The sequence below is a fragment of the Cupressus sempervirens genome, chromosome 10 (assembly GCF_028749045.1).
Source record: "Cupressus sempervirens isolate cs-2001-9-10 chromosome 10, ASM2874904v1, whole genome shotgun sequence".
Lineage (NCBI taxonomy): Eukaryota > Viridiplantae > Streptophyta > Pinopsida > Cupressales > Cupressaceae > Cupressus > Cupressus sempervirens.
Window position 1 is genome coordinate 335750788 of NC_143127.1, and position 23306 is coordinate 335774093.

Below are 23306 nucleotides of genomic sequence, written 5' to 3' on the forward strand. Positions count from 1 at the left end.
ATCCAACATCCGTCTCTCCTACCCCAGCTTATGCATCAGTATCTCTTTGAATCACTCATCACTCTTAGCTTTAAGGATCCACAATCCTAGTCTTAGGGATCCACCAATCCAAATCAATCCACCAAGCCTCATCTTTTGAGATCCACAATCCTAGTCCTAGGGATCTCCGAAACCCATCTTCCACCAATCTGTCTCTTTGAAATCCTGTTGCATCAGCTTTTTAATCCCCTCATCCATCTCCCTATCCTGGATTCCTTTTTATAGCGCTCCGCTCCATCCTCCACCTTCCCTAAAGTCTTGAGCTTGCTTCCTCTTGTGCATCTAATTCTCCTTTATCATTCTCCCATAGTGAGAGTTTGAGCTAATTCAGCCCCTTCTCTTTACCAATCTGAGTTTCCTTGCTCATCCAAGATTCTTGTACTTTTCAAGAAGCCATCTGAGCCTCGCTTTCTCTCCCCACTGCCTTCTTGAGGGGGCATCTCACAGTCCATTCTCTCCTCTTCTGCTCTAGCCTTGGGCATCTTATTTTCTTATCTTTGATGCCATGCGACTTGCGGCATCACATCAAAGAGGGGCAAAATTTAGACACCTAAAAACTTTTAAAAAATAAAGTATTTTTATTTTCTGAAAAAGTCCTGATGACATCATCATTTATTAATTAATTAATTAATTAATTTTTATGCCATTAAATCCCTTTATCTTAATTAAAAATATTTAATTAAGGAATCCCTCCCAAAAATGTTTAAATCTTATTTAAACATTATTTCCTTATTTATTAATTATTTAATTAATAAATTGACCAAAAATCCTAAAATAAATAAAAAAATTATTTTTTGCCCAAAACTTGGCCAATTTCCTTATGACCAATAACCTCTTCCAAAATCTTCTAATCCTTCTTTAATTTCGATTAAAGGCTAATCTCATCATTTCCTACCTCTAACCCCAACTCAAAATATTTAATTAAAATTAAATATTAATCCTCATGTTTATTAAAAAAGTTTTAATAAATATCTCCTCAACCCAAACCCTTGAAATAAATAAAACTTTATTTATTTTTTAAAAATTTAATTTATCCTCATTCTAAGAAGTTCTAGACTCTTCTAGAAAGTCTTCATCCTCATCCTAGGAAATTCTAGACTATTCTAGAAAGTCTTTATCCTCATCCAAAGTCTAGACTCTTCTAGAAGATGTCTTTAAACCTAATCCTAATCCCCTCCTAACCATGTCACATTCCCTAAACATGGGTTAAGACTTACTAACCCAAGCCAAAGTTAACAAATACCTCCTCCTTCACCCACCCTCATTAAATGCCATCCACTTGCCTATTCCTAAGCTAATCCTAAACCATCATAATCCATCCTCTAATCATTTGCACAAGCCTAAACAAGCTTAAAACCTTCCTAATCAAGTCCAAGTCGAAATTGCTCTCATCACCCTCAAAATATCTCAACCATAAAACTTTATGAAGTCCACTAGGTCATAAATGACTCTTACAAGCCCTTTTATTGCTCTTACAAGTCATTATGAGGGTCTTTATGAAGATTTTATCCCTTGAGCCTCCTTTGTTGACTCATCCTTCCCCTTTCCTCCATCCTCTCACCATGTGACATGGGGCACTCCTTGATTGGCTATAAGGAAGCACAATCCATGTGCTCTCCTCTCATGCAATCTGAGCCCTCCATAAGCTTTTTCCCATCCTTGCATCTTAGCCCTCAATCCCTCAAGCCTCTTGCCTATAAATTGGATCCTTCCCCTTTGCAAAATAACAAAATCCATGAAGTAAAGTCATAATGCCATTTTGAGAAGCCATTTTACATCAAAACCATACACTCACACCCAAATTCCAACTCCATTTGAAGCCCTTTTTGAAGCATAAGTTTGAGCATACATCCTATCTATTTAGACAAAGCTACTCAACAAGAGAGCTTCTCATTGAGAGAGCCCATTAATGGCTCATATTCTCAATTGAGAGTTCATCTTAGTCTATCTTGAAGTTTATGAATTTTGTTTAGTTTGTAGAAGCTTTATTTAAATTTGGTTTCTATTAGCATACTAACATTGCTCATATACAGCAATTACTAATGATGATTAGTAAGATGATTTACTGTCACATGTATTTTCTTATGGATACTTACCCCATACTTGCATGTGTATGGTGTGCGTATTTGCTCTTATGTATGGCGTGTCTGATGTGGTTAAGGAAGGGAGTCATAGTCACTTGCTAGTCGGGATCTACACGATGCACCACTTCCTGCCATTGCCTGTTTAGTTTAGTATATATTGTGCTTGTACATGCATGGTTTTTATGCAAGTTGCAGGTACCGGGTATCGACTTCCTTGAATTGCCAGGATGAGCATACCCTATTGCATTATCTCAATGATAAGAGAGGGGAGATAAATTCTCAAGTCCAAATCCCAACCCTTTAAGCCATTTGTTCTAATTGGAAAATTGGGACAAGTATCTGAGTTAAGCACCCTCTGAATACGTTGGATGACGTAATTCACGATATTAACCCTTGGTTTGATATTGTATGTATTTTGGCTATGATGGGTTTTCATATTTTTACCTTGTGAGTCTTTGATGTATTTTCTATTAATTAAGCCTAATTAAAAGATTTAATTAATGGTTTAATTTAATGGAAAATTAATATGATATTTTAATATTCATTTTATTTAATTAATTAGGAAATTAATTAAATAAAATAATTAAATATGAAGATAAAAGTTATAATTTTAAAAGTTGGAATGTGACAATATTTATTTTAATAATATATATTGGAGTTCATTTTTAAATAAATGACTAAATAATAATATTATTAAAGCTAATAAATATTTTAGCACTTAAGTTTTGAAAATGAAAATTTTAAAGTGGGAAAAATATATTTAAATTATTAAAAGATTAAAGGTTGCATGATGTGTGCACATGATTAAAGTATAAATATATTAAGATAAAACAAGCGGAGATATTAAAGTTATTGCATGAGATTTAATAATAAATAAATTAAATTGAAAAGAGTAAAGTAAATATTATATTAATGATTGTGCATTATTTTAATATTTGCTCACATAGGAGTTGGAAAATTCTCGAAAGTTGTCATGTAGACAACACAGGAGTTTGCACTCTAAGAATGCACAAGTTGTCTACACTTAGAAGTTAGCATTTTATTTGAGCACATAGTGTCTACAACCTTATGACTCATCTAGAAGGTTGGAGAAGACTCATGCTAGGTTGTCATGCTTATCTTCTAGTTGTTTCTAGACACATTCTAGATGCATCATAGAGGCCTTTAAATAGAGGCTCTCTTAGTGTGTTTGGACAAGCTTAAATGGAAGCTTCAAAGCTTACATGCATTTGAGAAGCTCATATGCTTCTACATGCTCATATGTTTCTACATGCTCCAATGCTTCTTCAAGCACTTCTAATCACGTGGGAATTTCGGTTGGCTTGGATCTTGGAGGAATTGCGAATGATGAAGAAGGAAGGGATTTCCTATGGACTTTTGAGGCATGGCAAAATTAGCATCAGTGTCTAGGTGCACTCATGATATTCGCATATTCTTTTTGCACTCCTTCTCTTCCTGTCTTCATCGTGTCTGTTATATGTGCCTGAATCTTCTCTATGATTGAATCTATAATTTAAAATTGGAATCTAGATAATTTATTTGGTTGAGAAGAAAACAATAGAAACCCCTAGATCCAATTAAGGAGAAATTAGATCTGAAATGGGTTTGGGTTCGATTTAGAATCAAATTGATTAATGGATTTGAAGAGGGTTTCTAATTCTATAGTCAAACCTATTAGAGAAATTAATAGTTAGATTTAGAGAACAATTATTTTAAAGAAAAAAATTTTAATTCAAAGAATTTGAAAACTCTTCTTATTTAAAGTTATATATATGTGTGTTTTCTTTCTAAATATATGTAAAATCTGCATACTTATATATATGTATATATGTATGTATGTATGTACACACACACACAATGTGTGTGTGTGTGTGTGTGTGTGTGTGTGTTATTTTTTTTAAATATTGCTTTTTAAACAAAAATCGCGACCGCTGAATACGGGTCGCTTATGATTAAGCATTTTTGAAAAAACGTATATATAAAAAAATATATAAAAAACTTGGGTGAGGGCGGGTAGTCACCCCCCCACCCCCACCGGTGGTCACTATCCATGACAGTGAATCCACCGACAGCCATTAAAGGCTGCACGACGGTCACTGCAATGGAAGTGCCGCGGCAGGCCTCCCGTACGGGATGGCGCTGCAACCGCGGCTGACGTAGGCTTCTGCAGACACTGTCGTGCGTCCATTAAAGCAGCGGCGGTACTGTTTGTAACCCGTGCCAATGTTAAGAAAGGCATATAGTATATTATGTTATTTTATTAAAAAAAACTCATATGTTATACATTATGTTTTGAATTCAATATTTATATATATGAAGTTAATAAATATTATTATATGTATATATATATGTGTATAAATGAATACTTATACACACACATACACACATATAATATTGTAATTCAATTTTGTTAGTATAATGAAGTATTAATTTTATATATATATATATATATATATATATATATATATATATATATATATATATATATATATATATAATATTAACAGAATTTTATTTAAGTAATGATTTAGTGTAAATAAGGTTAATAAAAATGTTGCAATTGAAATAGGGAAGTTGCCCAAATAGTTTTTGAATTCTCACGAATGGAAAATTGAGAAAATTATAGATGATTTTAAAAGAACAATTCTTCCTAATGATATTAATGTTTACTTGATATTCATTGAATGATTGAATGAACGATGAATCTGATTTAAATATTCATTATTCTAATAATGAAATTATTAATGAGATTATTATTTATTAATAATTGTTGAGGTTAGCAATTATTAATGAATTATATGTATAGTTAGTATAACTATCAAGTAATTTGATTAAATTCAATTTGAGATTAGTAATAATTGAAGTATAGCAATAAGTTATAATAATTGGTTTAGATAATCTCAGGGGATATGAGACGAAAGGTTAAAGTAATTATTAGATAATGTTAGTTATCCTTATATTATTGGGAATATAAATGCATCAAAATATAGGTTATGGAACTATGGTTAATTATTAATTAAGGAAACATTAGTATTCATATAAGAATGACGAATGTGGTCATTACAAAATTATTATTAAGATTTCCAATATAGCGTGTTATTAACAAGTTATTATTAATCTATGAATATTAGAGATTTGAGTTATAATTGACTTTCAACGTACAAATTATAGTTAGTTATTAGCCAACTGATATTCATTGGGTTGATGGTATGGTTGTGTAATTATTAATTAAATCAATTAACTAGGGTTAATTGAATTTAATTAATAATTATGTAATAGAGATTTAATTGATATAATTCTTTTAATGAGATTGTAAAAATATTGATATCAAAGTTGATAGGTCTTATTCTGATGACTTGAATAATGACCTTAGATGTTTTAATGGTGAGACTTAGTAATATTGATTTGAAAATTATTAAATGATAAAGGACCATGGATGTGTACCTATGTTAATTAATTGATTTAATTGATTATTTTAATAAAGTTATAATCTTCTTATTCGAAGATTGATAATTGGCTTTCTTATATTTTAACAAATAATGATCATTGATTTATGTTGGAAGTTGAAGTAACCTTAAAAGAAGAGTTAATCAATTAGAATTTGGATTATAGTTAAATAAAGAGAGAAATTTAATTAAAAGTCAATGATGATCAGTTTAATGAGTAAAGTATATTTATCCTTAAGCTATTCTTAGAATATTATTTTAAAGTAATGGAAGGATAATGCTATCGGGGAAACAAATGGGTTGACGTGTAGGTCAAATGCTAAAACCTATACACTTAAAGTATACTTGCACACAAAAAACTAAAACTTCTACACTTAATGATTTTAGTAAACCAAAACATGTGTTTGCATCATGTATTCTCTATGCTTCTTGTTTTGGGTTTTTGGATTGACTAGTGTTGACAAGTCTTAGGTTGTTACCAGAGGCTCGGGGGTTATGGGATGTGATGGTATGTTGATCTTATTGGTCTCGATCTTTATAAACCCAACCATGGTGATGTGATCGTATGCTCTATGTAATATTTGTATTTACTGATTGTTATTGTTCATCAGTCTTCATGTGTGAGGCTGAGATGTATATGTATGAGACACTTGAGCTAATCATTTTTGAGTCATCGATCAGTTATCCTTCGATTACTTTCCAATCACCATGATGGGACTGAAAAGTGGATTTATTTCTTGATGATGTCATGTTGTGACATGTTTTTACTCAACCATTTTGAAGTCTTCAATCAGTATGGTTTTGAGATATTCTGGGTTGCTTGTTGAGAACCAATGGATATTGTGATTCATTTTGAGATAAATTTTGGTTGTTGAGAACCAATGGATATTGTTATTTATTTTGAGATATATTTTGGTTGTTGAGAACCAATGGATATTGTGATTTATTTTGAGATATATTTTGGTTATTAAGAACCAATGGATACTTATGATTATCAGTGATGCCTTCAGTTGCCAATAGAGAACTGTTGTGGTCATGATTTTCTATGGAAGCTTTTCAGATGCTCATGGAGATTTGATGATTCTTATTATGGATATTTGATGCTTATATTGTAGATATTTGATGATTCTTTTTACGGATTATCTTTTGGTATTTCTTTCTAGTTGCTTGTATATGACTGGGGTGATTTCATGATTCCATAAGCTTAGGGTAGGTTATCTACTTGTAGTGTCGGAAAGTGGCTTGCAATGGGGGCCGGGGCCCTAAGTGGATGCCAGGGTAACTCATTGTAAGTTTGGTTAATAAGTGATAACATTTACACACTAAAATGGGGATTAAATGAACTTAAAAAAATAATTGTTTTGGTTCTCACACATGCTTCGAGTGCTTGTACAGACTAGGATGGGAGTAGAGAGAATGCATGGTTGTGACCTTGCATTCCATAGCATGCCTCATCAGTATAAGAGAATACTAGTGGCCGCATGAGATTAGTATGGACCCATGGAGTTTAGCTAACTGCCAGGGTAACTTGTACGTGATAAATGTGATGACACTTTCCCACTTGTAGAGTAGGTTTCCTACATGTCATTGTGTGCCTCTGGGAATTAGATGTCAGTTTTGTGTGATGGAACCTTTGAGTTAGTATACTTTTAAGATTCCTGGCTTTAGAGAGTATTTATGCTATGTGATTCTGATAGCCTATTTGGGACTTGAGATTATCTCTTTAGCACAATAGGAGTTTTCCATTTAGGTTCCACGTGGTTGGGTGGTAGTGTTTTCCACTCTTATCATTTGAGATCCGTCCAAGACACCATGGCTGGAGTATTCTTGGTTGGTATTTATCTTCATTCTGTTCTTGGATCATTATGATAGATGATATACATTATGATGGATGTATTTATTGGTATGTTTCTTATATTGATGATTCGCATATCTTAGATTATGTTACTTTATGCTTTACTTTGCATGTTAGTAGGATGTTTTAGGAGTGACATTCCTACTATGTTAATACTAATGATCTCTTCGGTGCTTTGGAATGTTACGCACAGAGGGATGGCTAGGATCCACGATGGTCTAACGATGCTATTTATGGTTGGGAGGAACCGTGCACTTAGTTAGTTATGTTTGTGATATATGGTTGTATTATAGGATGGATGTTTATATCTTTTGTGATGATGTAACATGTATGGTTTATGGTTTCATTATGTTATTGCATCATGGATTAGAGTTAGTATGATGATGTACTTTATTTTCATAGATGTATATTCTTTTAAGCCCTTCATACCCTGTAACATGTATAGTGGATGATTTAGCTAACTAAAATGTAATTACTTAAAGGACACTTGTATATGGTTTAAGAATGTTGGATGTATCCTTGTTATTTCATAAGGATGTGATGTTAGATGAATAGTTATAATTAGATGTGATTCAACGTTAAGGGATCTTTAAAGAATGTAATCTGTTATGTTATCTTATGTTTACTTTCATTTGATTTTTTGCTATTTCTTCCGCTATCATGTCAATGATTTATCTTTCATGTTAAAAAAAAAAAAATTGTTTGGCAAACTTAGTGAAATTCTTTGGATCCCTTTGCAGGGCATTACATTATCCTTCTTTCCATCCTTAAACCTTTCTTGCTTGGGCTTATATTGCTGCCTTTCATTGTCCCTCTTCTTCAAACAAAACTTCTCCATGTGATTCTCACCTCCACAATACCTGCAAATAAAGGGCTTTCTTCCAGCTTGCTTTTCTGCACCATCATTTCTAGAAAAATGATTAGAACCTTCATGATTTCAAAATTTATTATTTCTTTTCCAATTTTTTTTTCATCATTTCTAAAAAATTTACTTTTGGTTGTATATGCATGATTCTTCTTAATATGCCCTTCTTTAATAAGCTGAACTTCTTCATCTAAAAAAGATTTGCAAAATTGATCAAAAGTTTGCTGGGGAGTATTGGGATTTAGTTGAAGAACCCTTTTCCTGGATTCCTTAAAGACTTTATATGGCTAGGGAAGCTTACTTTCAACCATTGCAATCAACTGAAAATCTTTTTTTGCATATTCAACACCTATTTTTTTTAGCTGGGCATTTAAAAAGGTAACTTCATTGAAGTAATCAGACATTTTTCCAAAATCATATGTATCTAAATTCATCAATTTTTCTTCTATACTGAACAAGCTAGCAATGTCTGCATCTTTATAATCTTTTTCTAAAGTCTCTCACAGCTCTATTGGGTTATCAATATCAACAAATCTTTTATTTAGATTGGGGCTCAAAGCTTTACCAATAATACCTCTAGCTTGCTCCAACTTGCATTTCCACAACTCCTTTTCTCTATCAGTGTGTTGAGGTTCCCCAATTTTTTTATTTACTATCCTCCATAAAGCCTTCTCTCTTAGAGCATTCTTAACTGCAATCTTCCAATCTGCAAAACCACTTCCATCAAAGATAGGCAAAATTTCATTTGAAGAACCCATGTTAGCAAAAAAATCAACTTTCAAAAAAATCTAGCAATACTCCAAAAGCATAACAGCCCTACAACAAATTATCACTCCAAAAATATATCAGCCCTGCAAACAAAACCATTTCCAACAATATATTTGCCTACAGCAAAACCCTCTAGCAATATTTCTAGCTGAATTTCTAAATGAATCTCCAGTTGAACTTGGCTAAACCTTGCTCTAATACCATGATGAAAACATAAACAACATAGAATATAACAACAACACCTCAAATAAATTTTTATTCACAAATTGATTGATTACAACCTATGCAATGGCCTCTATATAGAGAGAGCCTATGAGATGAGGGCATTAATAGAAGATGTTTCTAGAGGCTAAGATGATAAGGCTACATGACCTAGTATCAAGGATATCATCCATATCTATTAGCAACATAATAGGAAATGTGTGACAGATAGACAATTCAGTTATAACAGCCTGGGTGTAGTTGTTGACTGTGTCTAACATCTTTCACGGGCTAAAGTCCATAGTAGTTCAGCAATTGCTTTTGGGAAAAAGTTTTTAGAAAATAATAATTGGGCATTTAGTTTTATCTTTTAGGGTTGCACCTAGTGGGCTCAAAAAAATTTCTTTTTAATTCTAATATAATTTTGGAGTGTTCCATTTATTCTGATGAGAGATGGATTCATGTTGAATCACTACTCGTGAAACATGGGTCAATGAGTTTGACTCAAAATCACACCGTGAAATCCTGATAGCAATATCACAAAAATGTTTGTATTAATTTTCTTATAATTAGGAGAAAAGCTTCAAATGTGTTCTATTAATTATATACTTCATATAAAATTTCAATCTTCCAAAATATTCAGTGAAATGGTTAATAATTGGTACGTAAGGGATCTAATATATAATTGCACCAAATACTCTAAAAAATCATAATTATATTATGTATAGTTGATCAATGAAATTGAACGACTACTAAAACATTATAAACGCTAAGTTGGACAGAATTGCTCACATCTTCATGAACTGGATTGACTATTAAGGTTTCTCTGAAGCACAATAGACATAAATCCTTTTGCTCAATTTGAGAAGCCATTATGAAAGAAATGGTCAAAGAACTTAAAAATGAACAAAGTGGTCATTCACTCCAGTAAGGAATCCTCATTGCTAAAAAGCAAGGTTTAAATTATTCATTTTAATTTGAACTGGTGCTATTGAAAACTTATAAGAAAATCCCTTTCATTCTGAGCTGGAGACATTGAAAACTTATAGAAAATGCACTTCGTAGTTACATAATGTTCTACCAGAAGTATTGTAAAATTGTGTGCACTTGGTAGGTACATAGTATTTTATCAAATAAAATATTTTACACACAATTGTTTATTGGGGTAAGAAAGCTAGATGAGATTATGTGAACCCCAAGAGTATGGTACTGAATATCAAAGTTTTTATGATATGACCATTTGTGTTATTCATCCAAAGAAAATTCTAATTTGTAGTTTGAAGAAACAAAAGATCAACCTTTTATTTCAAGTTACTTTGGTGAAGGAAATTCTAATGTAAGGATGCCACAGATCAGATATATTATTTTATAATGAATTGCTAGTATCAGTGTAGAATTTTGGCATTGGTATTATTTATAGTTTAAAGTATTGTAGATAATGATTTATTCACTATGGAAAGACAATGAAAATAAATTCTATTATTTTATAGGTTTAACATTAGTCAACATCAACAAAAATAAGAAATGTTACCTGGTATTGAAATGGGTGTGGCCATTTCAACTTTATGCAGAGTCCAGATAGAGATGTTGTGGAAGGTTGTCTTTGGTATTGTTATTGATCATAGAAAACTTAAAAAGTTGGAATGTAGAAGAACAATGTTCCAGTGGAAATGAAAAGCACACAACTCGAGGGAAGACTATAGGTACCTGGTCGAGGACAGGGAGAATATAAAGCACGCCTAGCTTTCTTAGCCTTGGGTTTCCCATTCTCTTTTTTTTAATATTTTGTTTGTTCTCTTTAACTTTGATGTGGGTTGCTATGTCCCTACTCATAATCTTGGGACAATACTGTTATGTTCAAATTAAATTATGTTAATCCATAGTACTCTATGACTCCTTTTTTTTGTGATTATCAATAATATTTTGGCTGATAAGTTAGACTTTAGCATTAGTAGTTATAACTCTAGTTTTTAATTAAGTTTTGTATGTTGGTGATTCTCTTAACACAAAGTTTTAGAATGGTCTTGTCTAAGGCTTGGTTATAATGGCTCAGAGAAGAGACGATCTATATTCTTTTGTTCCCTAGGTTTAGGACACTTTTCCTCCCTCCTTTAGTCAAAAACAAAAATAAGAAGTCGCCCTTTCGATACGCTAAACCAACAAAATAGTATTAAACTATTTATTTTTCTCCTACTATAAATTGGTTATGACGATGTCTATGAGTTCAATATGTGTGTTATAATATTTCATAGATAAATTCACTTAAACATTTGAAGACCCCTAAGGGAAATAAGAATACATTGTATAAATCAGTGTTAGTCTCCAATTTGTGCAACTGAACCATATATATGCAAAAAAAAATCTACAAGAATGTGTAAGCTAGAAGCTGGTACACACACTTAGATGGGCGTAAGTGTATTGATATAGAAATAGATGTATTCTTGTTAAAGAATCAAAATCAAAACATGTCATTGTGCATAAATGCACATGTAGACCCACTAAATGTAGCATATGCCTGCTTGAAAAGCAGGAAAGAGTTCTACAAATTGGAATTTTTCTTTTAATCTAAAGGCTGACAAATCACATGGAAGAAAACTACAAACAAAATGCTCAACTAACATAGATACAAAGATTAATACAAGTTATAGTTTTGTGCAACAACGGCGGGAGAATAAAAAATGAGTGAGGGGATATGAAAATTTAACAAGTGTGACATAGTGGCATGTACTTGTCGTTAATTATAATTATAGTAAAAAAATTATTTATAATAAATAATTTATTATATAATTTTGATTTTGTTTTATAATACTACACTAATTAAAATAATAATATAATAATTTAAATAAATGAGCTGTAGAAAAAATTAGGTTTTGTCTTTGATTTCGTTATTTGAATATTTTGAATATTTAACTATAATTAGGGTTTCTATTTAGAATTTATAATACTATTAAAAGGTTTTTAAGAATTTAGGATGAGTGTGTTAAAAAGCAGTAACCTGTAGTGTTAGTATTTAGTAAAAAATATTGAATAGAGGTCTAATGTGGAGAAAAATTATTAATCATATTAATTCAATATACTGTTTGATTTTGTGCAAAATAACTTCACAATTTATAATAACCATATTCTCTATCATAAATTTTAGCCGAAAATATTGCAATATGGAGAACCTCTGAAAAAAGGGCTCCTATAACATAAAATCTATTCAACCAATCATAATTTCTTTATAAAATATAAAATATATAAATTAATAGCAAAGCTTTAGAAATATTTTAATAATTAAAAAATCATTGTTTGTGATTGGTGGATTGATGTTAAACTAATTGACTAATCTTGCAAAGTGAATGCAATAGTACTAGCATATGACAAGTACAATAAGCTAAATTTGGTGTTACTTTTGTACCATCAAGCATAGAAATCTTCTCCTAAAAAGGTTAGCCATAAAGCAATAAAATTAATGAGTATAAAGAAATGACCTTGAAATAATTACGGAATTGTTAGACAACAATAAGGTGACTCACCGAACCACGAACCAATTGTTGAATTTCTTCTATGTCAAACTAATTTGTGATTAATAGAGAAATAATAAGCCTTTGACGAACATTTTCAAAAAATCACAAGGAGATGAGCAAAATTAAAGGAAACAAGTTAAAAGAAGAAAGAGTTCACAATATTTTTAAATTATAACATGTACCTGAGTAGTAAAAATGTACAAACAATAACAATCTTGTCCACATTGCCCTAGAAAATTATTGCACACAATCTACAATATTCTAAATACATAATATAAAATGAGCATCTTCTGTTCTAGTCTTTCTTTCTAGAAAGAAGGTGTTCACTGAAAGGTTGTTAAGCGTTAACAATCATACCATTCATGTTAAAAGTTTGGATTTTATTTTTGAATCATTTTTATTTATAATGTTTATTAAATCAATGAAATTTTAGATAAATAAATTCTTTTATTTGAAAAACTTAAAAATTCAATATATTAGTATTATGAACTAATGAAATATGTATAATAACTAAATTAAATCATTTTCTTTCTTATTATATTTTATTAAATAAATGAAATTTTAGATAAATAGTTTTCTTTTGTTTATTTTTAAAATCTAAAATTCAATACAACAATATTAGGAACTAATGAAATGTATAATAATTGAATTTAGTGATTATTATAAATCTATAAAATATTTAAATAATTTAAATAAAAATAATTAATTAATAAAAAATAATTAAACAATAATTTTGTTTCTTCTACCCATAAAAGACTATTTTTTTCAAAAAAAAATAAAAAAATCATAAATTAAAATATAACAAGAGCTTAGTTGGAGTCCTTGCCATCTACAATATTTAATTTATGCAATCATCTAGTGATTGGCATTTTTATCTCAATAATAATAAATAGAAATGAAAAACATTTCATGTCCATGGCCATAGGGAGTATATCTCTTAAGCTTATTTAGAATTTTAATGCAGAAATCTTCAATTCTTCACCAACTTTGCAAAAATGAACAAAAACATTCTTTTACTACACCAAAGATGCCACGAAGTTTAAAAAACACTTGACACTAGGCTATCAAATACCAATGGCCACAACTATAAATAATAAATACTTTAAAAACTCACACAAGACACAAACTTGCACAACATAGACCCCCAATCCCATTAAATAGATGTTAACATTAAGTGTCATGAATTAAAATCAGAAAATCCTATAACACATGAGTGAAGAGAAAAGCTTTGATTAATGTAAGACCCATATTCCTTCTCTATCTCTACCATGTATCACAACATATACTATATTTATAGTTAAAATTTATGGTCGTTATAAAAAATAATTATTCAAGCAGAAAAAATATCACAACAAAGACTAAACCATCGTTATGGAAATTGTATCCCATATACATCTAGGTAAACACTTTTTAGTGAGAAAAATATAGTCCTCGTCATAGAAGAAAATGTGCAGTATACTAGCAAGACTTCACATCCACCATTTGAATAAATTCAGGGGCGGATAGAATATTGCCATAAAAATTGAGAAAGATAAAATTTTAATAGAATTATATTTGGTTTTGTCATTAGAGATCACACATGTAATTTTTTGTTGGGGTATTCAATATCACTACCAAATTCAACAAACAATCACTCTGAATCTATGGCTTTGTTGCTAGGTCTCAAAATTGCTCTTTACAAAGGTTTTAAACATTTGATTATTGAAAGTGATTCCTGATTATTATTCAAGCCACCATTTCCACATCTTGTCCTAATAGAAAGTTGCTTTATGCTCTTCTAAAAGCTTGGTTTATGTTACACCAAGTTCATGACTTCCATATTTGTAATACTTATCAAGAGGGTAATGCTTTGGCTGATATGTTTGCCAACTTGGCATGTGATGGATATAGCATTTCACTCTTTCAGGATTCTCCTAATCTGACAGAGTTTCATGGTATCTCAAAAGTACTAAAATTGGATAAAGTTAATGTATCTAAATGTTGACTAGATGATGGATGTTGTGAATGCTAATGCATATATTACTAATCTTACTCTTTCTTCTCTTCACAAATATTGATGGCTTTCTTGCCATTTTCTCTTATTGTACCTATCTTTACTTTTTTCTTTTCTTTATATACTTATATATACACTTCTTGCCATTTGTTTTTTTTTTTTAATTATATTTAGTAATCACTCTAAAAAGTCTAAATTTACTAATTCATATTTTAACAAGTTGTATCTAATTAGAGAAACCACTAGACATGAATACTGTCTGTGTGTTTTCTATGGAGCACCGAAAGTTGTTTCCTTCTATATAATAGATAGCACATGTAGCAGAGTTTAGCATACTTAGCTTAAAATTTTTGAAAATACAATCTTCTTGTAATATCCCATTTTTGAGAAAAATATATAATAAAAAGAATTAAGTATAAGATTAAAAAATCAAAGAATGAGAAAATATTTTTAATTCAATTGATTCAATGAAACAAAAATTATATATAAAATAAAATAATTAATTACAAATAGTTATTATTACAATTAAGAATATAATCATCAAATATTATAATTGAAATTATATTATTTATCTTAATTATATATTATAATATTATAAAACAATAATAATTAATATTTAATCAAAATAATAGCATTGATAATGATCATCGATAATATTAAAAAAAAAATTATGAATTAATATACAATTATACTAAAGAACATTAAGATACATGACTATAAGAACAACTTAATATTGACTTACCAAGTCAAATAGAAAGGCCACAACACTGGAGAGAGAAAACTTATTAAAAGATTGAAGCATTAATATCATCGAATGGATGATATATTTTCCATTGAACCTAAAGTGCATACAACAAGCAGTGCAAGTGCCAAAGTTCCTACCTTTCCTAAGTTTGAATAATAGTTAAATGTGACGGGAAAAATTGTCAACTTATTTGAGGAGTTTTGGTGTTCCATTAGAGGCTCTATCTTGTAGCACTCTGGCCTAGTACAAAGAATAAATATACAAAAGCATATATATTAATAATTTCAATCATTCTTTTAAAATTTGTTATTTTCAAAGACTTTTTAATATTATTTTGACTTCCACTATGAAAGATTGAAAAATGATCTCTAACAAATCATAAATTTTACTTCATATAGTATAAATAAAAATTAAACATATATTCATATAATTTATTTATTTTTAACGAAAGGTTACATAGCCACTTAAATATAATATTTATTAATAAACTAGTTCAAGGGCTCATTAAAGAAAGAACTATCAAGAAAACTCTGAATCCTTGCCAAAGTACAAAAGTGCTAAAGGCTAATAGGTTATACCATGCATACCTATAGTGAAATACAATTACTCTGCATTGAGCAAGAGTTCCCAAAACATGGTATATACAAATACTTTGCAATGACCAAGGTCCAATTATGCCAATGAGCCTCTCCTTTTGAAAGATTTAACTAAAATCAAGAGAACATTGAACTGCCTATCTAATCGGAGCATTTGTGAAATAGATAAATACCATCCAAATCAACATTTGGGACATGAACCATGAAGCCCAACTCCATACTTTCCATTTTCAGCAAAGAGATGAATCCTCATGCACAAAAAGTGTGAAAACTAATAGCCAAATAAGTGATAAGTGCATCAAACAACTATTGCACTAGTTTCTATAAAGCTTCATTCATCTTCTCTGAGTCCCAAATATGACACTCTACTAAGCATGGGAATTTCAAAAAAATAACCTTTGAATGACAAGATTCAAATATGGAGCCTTCACAATCAAGATTAGCAAGGCAATTAGCTAGTTTATTGCCCTTCCTCAGAGTACTAGAGAAACAAGTAGCATGAAAAGAGTCAATTAAATCCCAGCATTGTTTAAGGATATAGGTTAGTTTCCAGGCATGAGAAGACAGTGAGAGGCAAAAGAATTTATAATTACCTAAGAATCACCTTTGATATGGATGGAGGAAACATTACATCTCTTAGCCAAAACTAGACATGCCAATACCGCTTGAGCTTCTGCAAGGTTGTTAGTGCAATATGGTAAAACATCTACTTCGATTGCAACTACTTCACATTTCCAATTCCTAATACAAGCACCCAAGCCTAACTTACCAGGGTTCTCATGAGAGCAACCATCAAAATTTAACTTTAGAAAATTTCTAGGAGTTGGAGACTATTTGATATGAAGTCGATTAGATTGATGATTAGAATTCCAGTTTGGGGAGAAAATTGAAGGCAACTTTTTTTTTTCCACAATTTTAAAAGTAGATAATCCCAAGAAGATACTGAAGAACTATTCACACAATTGGATATATTTGCACTCACTCTTTCTGAAATTGCATTCTCAATCCACAGATTCTAGGTATAATTTTTAATTACAAAAAATGATCTTCTTGTGCTCCCACCAGATGGCCCAGACCACAACAATCGAGATGCACTTCAAAATACATGTAAATAGAGATCCCAAACACACATCTGGCTAAGATTGAAATAGGACCCAAAGACATTTTAGAAGAGGTAAAGACATTTGAAGCTTGTTCAACACAAAAACCCAACATTGATAAGAAAAAGGACACTGAAGAAGAAGGTGATATGTAGTTTCCAGCTCCTTGTTACATAATTTGCAAACAAAATATTCAGCAATACCTAGCCTGAATGATCGTTTGCTAGTGAGTATCCTTTTTCTAAGGGCTAGCCAAGAAAAACATCTAGCCTTCGGCAACACAATAGAGTTCCAACAAAAGGAAAAAGCTCTAGACTTCTTGCTTGAATTATCTATTTTTCGAAGACAATAATAACCTTCCTAAATTGAGTAATCACCACCTTTGGATTGGGTTCATCTAACTATATCTTCCCTATTAGAAACAAAAACAATTCTTTCAACAAGAAAGTCCCTCAAAGAAAGGATACTTGGCTAAATAAGAAGATGTGTTGGAGGTTCTTTCCACATAACACTTCTTGAATGAATTTCAACTACCAAAACATAATCAAAAAAGAGGAGCCCCACTCAGCTTTTAGGACATGGTGTGCTTCATCCAACTTTTCTTGTCTACATAGAGGGGGGAATCCATTCCATGAATCTTCCCAAAAATTTACTTTCTCCGCACCATGGATTTCCCAAGTAACATAATTATAAACAATATCCTTTGAAGACATCATAAAATTCCATATGGCTAAACCTAAAGGAGGATTAGACAAAGTAAAGATTCTGACAAGACTTGGAGGATCTAAGTATTTTTCTTGCATGATTGAACACCATTTTGCATCAGATTTCATATACATTTTCCACACAAGCTTGCCTCCAAAGCCTTATTTCTAGTAGCAATATCATGCAACCCAACACCCCTAGATGCCTTGTCATGAGCCATTTCAAGCAAAGAAACAAGAGGAAGCTTCTTTTTATCTAATTAATTTCCTTTCCATATAAAATCTCGAATAATCTTTTGGATTTGCAAGACTATAGAAGAGGGAGCATTAAGAATTGACAAGTAATAGTTTTGGATAGTTATTAGGACAACTTTAACTAGCAAAATATGACCTGACAAAGATAACCATCTAGCTTTCTAGGCTAAGATCCTAGCCCCAATTCTGTCAATGATAGGAAGCCAAAAAGTCATCTTGTTGCTTCCCATAAAAAAAGGAATGCCTAGGTATACTGACAGGAGTTGATCCACAAAGAAGCCCAAAGTTGAAGAAATCCTCTATGCTACTACATCATTAGTGTTGAAAACAAAAATTTTAGATTTGTTGGCATTGATTCTCTAAGCATAAACATTTGAATATAGGTCCAAGGCATACTTAATATGTGTAGCTTCCTTTACATTTAACTTACCAAAAAGAAGAGAATCATCAGCAAAATAGGAATGGTAACTGTAATAGATGTATGAGGAATCAAAATTCCTTGCCATAAGCCCAATTGTGAAGATCTATTGATGAATCTTCTGAAACCATCATCCATAAGAATAAATAAAACTGGAGATATCGGATCACCCTGACGAATCCCTTGAGAAGAGGGTAAAAAACCAATTGACTTATCATTAATAATGACTAAAAACTAGGCACCAAAAATACAATTTCTGATCCTCATGTATATAGCTTTGGTAATCAATTTATAAATCATGTTGCATAATGAGATAGGCCTAAGATCAGCAAAAGAGGCTGACTACTTAACTTTTGGAATATTAGTTGAATTGAAGCTCCTAATCATTTTGGCATTCCTTCTTGACTCTTTTACCACTGCTAATAAATTAGAACGAATAAAATCCCAACATTTTTTTATAAAAAAGACCTATAAATCCATCTGGACCTAGGGCTTTGTTGGGTGGGAATGAAGATACTACTTTTTAAATTTCTTCCAATGTGAAAGGGGCAAGTAACATCCTATTATGATCTTCTGTGATAAGAGGGGGAATACAACTAATAAATTCATTAATCAAACTATCATCCATAAGATCCAAATGGGGGCGAGCCAAGAGATTTGTAAAAAAGAGATTACCTTCCTCCTTAATACCATTGTCTTCTTCTATAAGATGACCAAATTTTGAGAGCTTAATTGAAAAAATAGTATTAATAGCCCTTTTAACTCTTGCAGATTCATGAAAAGATTTCATGTTCTTATCTCCATCTTTTAACCATAGTTCACAAGACTTTTGTCTCCAATAAATCTCCTCCCTTTTGCAAAGCTCCTCTCATTCTTCTTTCAAGGATTTTTTTTTATGGTATAAATCTAGACTAAGACCTTTTTGAATGATGGCTGAATTTACCTTCTCAAGTTTTCTTGAGACATCTTTTTTTTATTTGAACATATTTTTGGAAATCTTTGCATTCCACTCTTTGATCATCCCTTTCATGTAATGGTGCTTTTTAGAGAACTGAAGCATCTTAGGATCCCTATAGGTTAGAGAATTTATCCACCATTGTTTAAAAGCCTAATAAAATTAGGATGCCTGAACCAAATGTGTTCAAACTTAAAAGAACTAGACCAATAAAAACCTTGCGATATGTTGTTCTTTGATATCAATAACTGAACTAGAAAATGATCTAACACAACAAAAGGTAAGATTTTAGATTTAAAACTAAAACTCAATAGCTTCCATCATTGTGAAAACAAGTACCTATCCAATCTCTTAGCAATTTCTTAAAAACCAATATGTCAATTAATCCATGTATATAATCCATTCTCAAGAAAAATGTCACTTAAGTTATTATCTTCCACAAACGAAGAAAAATCTTGGATAGTTTTAATAGGCAAACAAATTCCCCCTTTCTTTTTAGACATGGATAGTAGTGCATTGAAATTTGCACCCAAGATAAAATGCATCTCTCTTTCTTGCTGGATAAAATTTGTCAATACAACCCAAAGGATCCTATTATCATTTGTACACGTGGGACCATATATGTTGAAGAGAAGAAATTTCAAATCAAAATGTTCAACTTTCAATAGCTGCCAATTAGAATCTTGCCCAATAAGATGACCATGAATACTTTAGCATTCCATAAAATTTCTAAACCCCTAAAGGCCCCATGCCCCGCTACATGAACAGAAAGCCAATTAGTCCATTTAGACAATGTCTTATCAAAATTTTTCTCTAATAGTTTAGTTTCTTGAAGAATAATAATATCTCCTTTTGTAGAATTGAGCAACTGCTTGATTCTACCTCTTTTGTCAGAGGCATTGATGCCTCTAATGTTCCACATAATGATCTTCATTGTTGACAAGGTGAACCTCTCATTCTCCTTGTCAAATCTTTTGACTAATGAAAACTTATCATCAAGAGTGGATTGAATACCATCATCCACTTCCAATATTGTCTTTTCATATTTCAAATTTCTACCTCTCTTTTTTGGAGTCTTCTTCACTATCGTGACAATAGTAGGGGATTGATCTAATGACAAATGAATTGAGAAGCCAAAATACTCTCTATCCATGTTATTACCATTTTGTTGACTAATTTCTAATTTTTTACCAGTCAGATCTATCACATCTGCATATTCAATTCATTCAAAAGATGGCCTTCTTTAGAGAGATTACTTGTCTTCATGTTAGGTTCTACAAACTCATTGATCTAATAGCACTCTAAAGGAAGCTCCAAATTATTCATATCATTCAAATTTTGAACTTCTTCAAGATTATTACATGCTAACAATTTAGGTTGGATGAGAGCATTCATCTGACAACTGTCGAATGGTATTGGATATAAGGAATCAGTTGTTCCTTCCAATACTACATTTAAACCCTAGGTATTTTCCACATTCACCAATTGAGTCCCATTTGGACAATTAGATTGATTAATAGACATTACATCGTCCAAGTGAATAATTTCCTTTATATAAACTTCTTCCTCAATTGCAATTTCATCAATAAAGTTAGATGCAAAAGTTGTTGACAGAGTTGTGGCCACTTTTAAAAGTTAATGCTAGGGGATCTTCTTACCTTTTAATTCATTGAAAATGTGTAAGAAATGAAGAGGTTTTTTATGATAGACGAGGTGATGCACTATCATGTCCAGCAACAATGAAGGGATTTCATTAGGCTCTGAATCATCTAGACCCATCAACAGTAATGTAGTCATAGAGCTTGTGCTCACATTTGTATTCTTCCTCCAATAGTGCCTAAAGAAGCACAATAATGCCAAAACTTGAATTAAAAATCTAAAATTATTAGTGGGAATAAAATCTTTTTGAAAAGAAACCATGCCTTGACTAAGAAAAACCTTATCAAAAACCACTAAAACCTGCGTATATGCTTGGAAGAGTTTTGTATTTTCTCATGCACATTTTCGGTGATCTTTGGAATGATCAGAACATATCTCAACATTTGGGATTTGATCTTGCAAAAGGTCCAATGTAAAGTGACCTAAAACAGTCAAATATTTGTCAACAACCTCTGGACTTTGAACCACAATGAGCTGATTCAAGGCATCCCACTTAGATTTGATCATGACACCTGTCAATTTGGGCTTAGACATGTTAAGTAACAAACAAACTCAAACATCTCTCTGAAGATTTTCATAGGAGATTAAATCATGCTTGATAAAAATTCCAATCTGATTGGCTATAATTTCAATAATGTTGGGATCCTTGTACTCCAATGGTAAAGCTAGTAGGCAGATCCAAAAGTTCTTAAATTGGCCTAGGGCATCATTAGATTTAAAATTTGGCATTCAAGAAATGGTGAATAATCCTTGCCCTTTATAAAACAAACACTAATGTTTATGCATAGAGTCCATACATGCCATTGAATCAAATAAACTTATAAAGTAATTGCATTGCAAATCAATGAAAAAATCTTCCTTGACTCCCTCTTAGATGGATCTAGCCCAATCCAAAATAGTTGATAATGGTTGCAGGTTATAGCCAAACATACCTATTAATGCAATGTCTTTAAGGAGAGCAATATGCACCTCAAGGTAATGATCAAAAAAATATTATAGACAGAAATGAAGGCTTCATGGGGGAAGCATTGTTTTATTCTAATTGAGATTCCTTCTTTCTCCAATCAAATCGGCAATCCTTGCCCAAGCTTTAGATAATATCGATCATGTTCATGTCTATGTCAGTTTCCCTTAAAGGAATCAACATTACTTGTAACCCCAGCTCCATGCCATGGCATCCCAGAAGAGTCCATCCCTTGCTGCTTCATTGGATAGTGCACTTGCTTTTTCCTTCCAATGGAGATATTATTTGGAAAAGTTAAAAGCCTAGGTCTTTTAATAGATCTATTATTGGGAGACGAAATGAATGAGAGTAACCATTCTGTATGAATTGATTTGGATGGATGATGATCAGTTGGCTCTTAAGGCAATGATCTAGATGAAGAACCTGAGGCTTGGGAATCTCTGCAAATGTCAAAGATCTCTTTCCTCCTAAGTTGATTAAAATCTGCATATGGGAGAGGTTGTTGGTGGAACCTATCCCCCCTGTGTGAATCTTTTGCCTCTATTACCTTTGCTAAACCCACACCCTCCTCTACTATGAAATCTCGCTGCTAGCATCTCGCCGTTTTGAAAATTTAATAACCTAATTTTTATTTAATTTTTTAATAATGTAAAAACAATAATATGATCTCCAAATGGATAAACTTTTTCTATAATTTATGAATTATTATCTTATTGACCATTACTAAATCTAATTGAAATAAAAATAAATGAAAACTAAAATCAACCAATAAATTTAATAAGAACAACTTATAAAATTAAACCAAAATTAAAACAACATTATTGTTTGTAAAAATAGATAATTAAAATGATGTGCTATACCATATAATCAATATATACACAAAATTATAATATTGATTTTATGAAATTATGCAAATAATGATGTCAGTAAAACAAATAAAACAACTATTCATGGCTTAACTTCCGATCTATCAAACTTTTATGACAAAAGGATTTATTATTTCTTTTGTTAGTAGGTGTTTACTTTATCTCTAAACAATTGTCCCAGTTTGGCATAAGTTTTGAAAACCTTGCTTCCATTTAATTCTTTTAAAGTCTCACTCTAGAAATCTACATTTCTTTTAGAAGTCTTGGCAGATAGTCTACATGCC

The 23306-nt window shown here is 31.3% G+C and overlaps 1 protein-coding gene across 5 annotated transcripts in view; it reads right to left on the reverse strand.

Annotated features, from left to right (window-relative positions):
• Positions 1-8692: 8692 nt before the first annotated feature.
• Positions 8693-23306, reverse strand: part of LOC149533971 (uncharacterized) — a 34653-nt gene continuing 20039 nt past the window's right edge. For all 5 annotated transcript variants that reach the window (XM_089806451.1, XM_089806453.1, XM_089806454.1 and 2 more), the window contains one exon: positions 8693-8995. In XM_089806451.1, the coding sequence (XP_089662577.1) occupies positions 8790-8995 (206 nt within the window). In that variant the 3' untranslated portion in view covers positions 8693-8789. The remainder of the gene's footprint in view (positions 8996-23306) is intronic.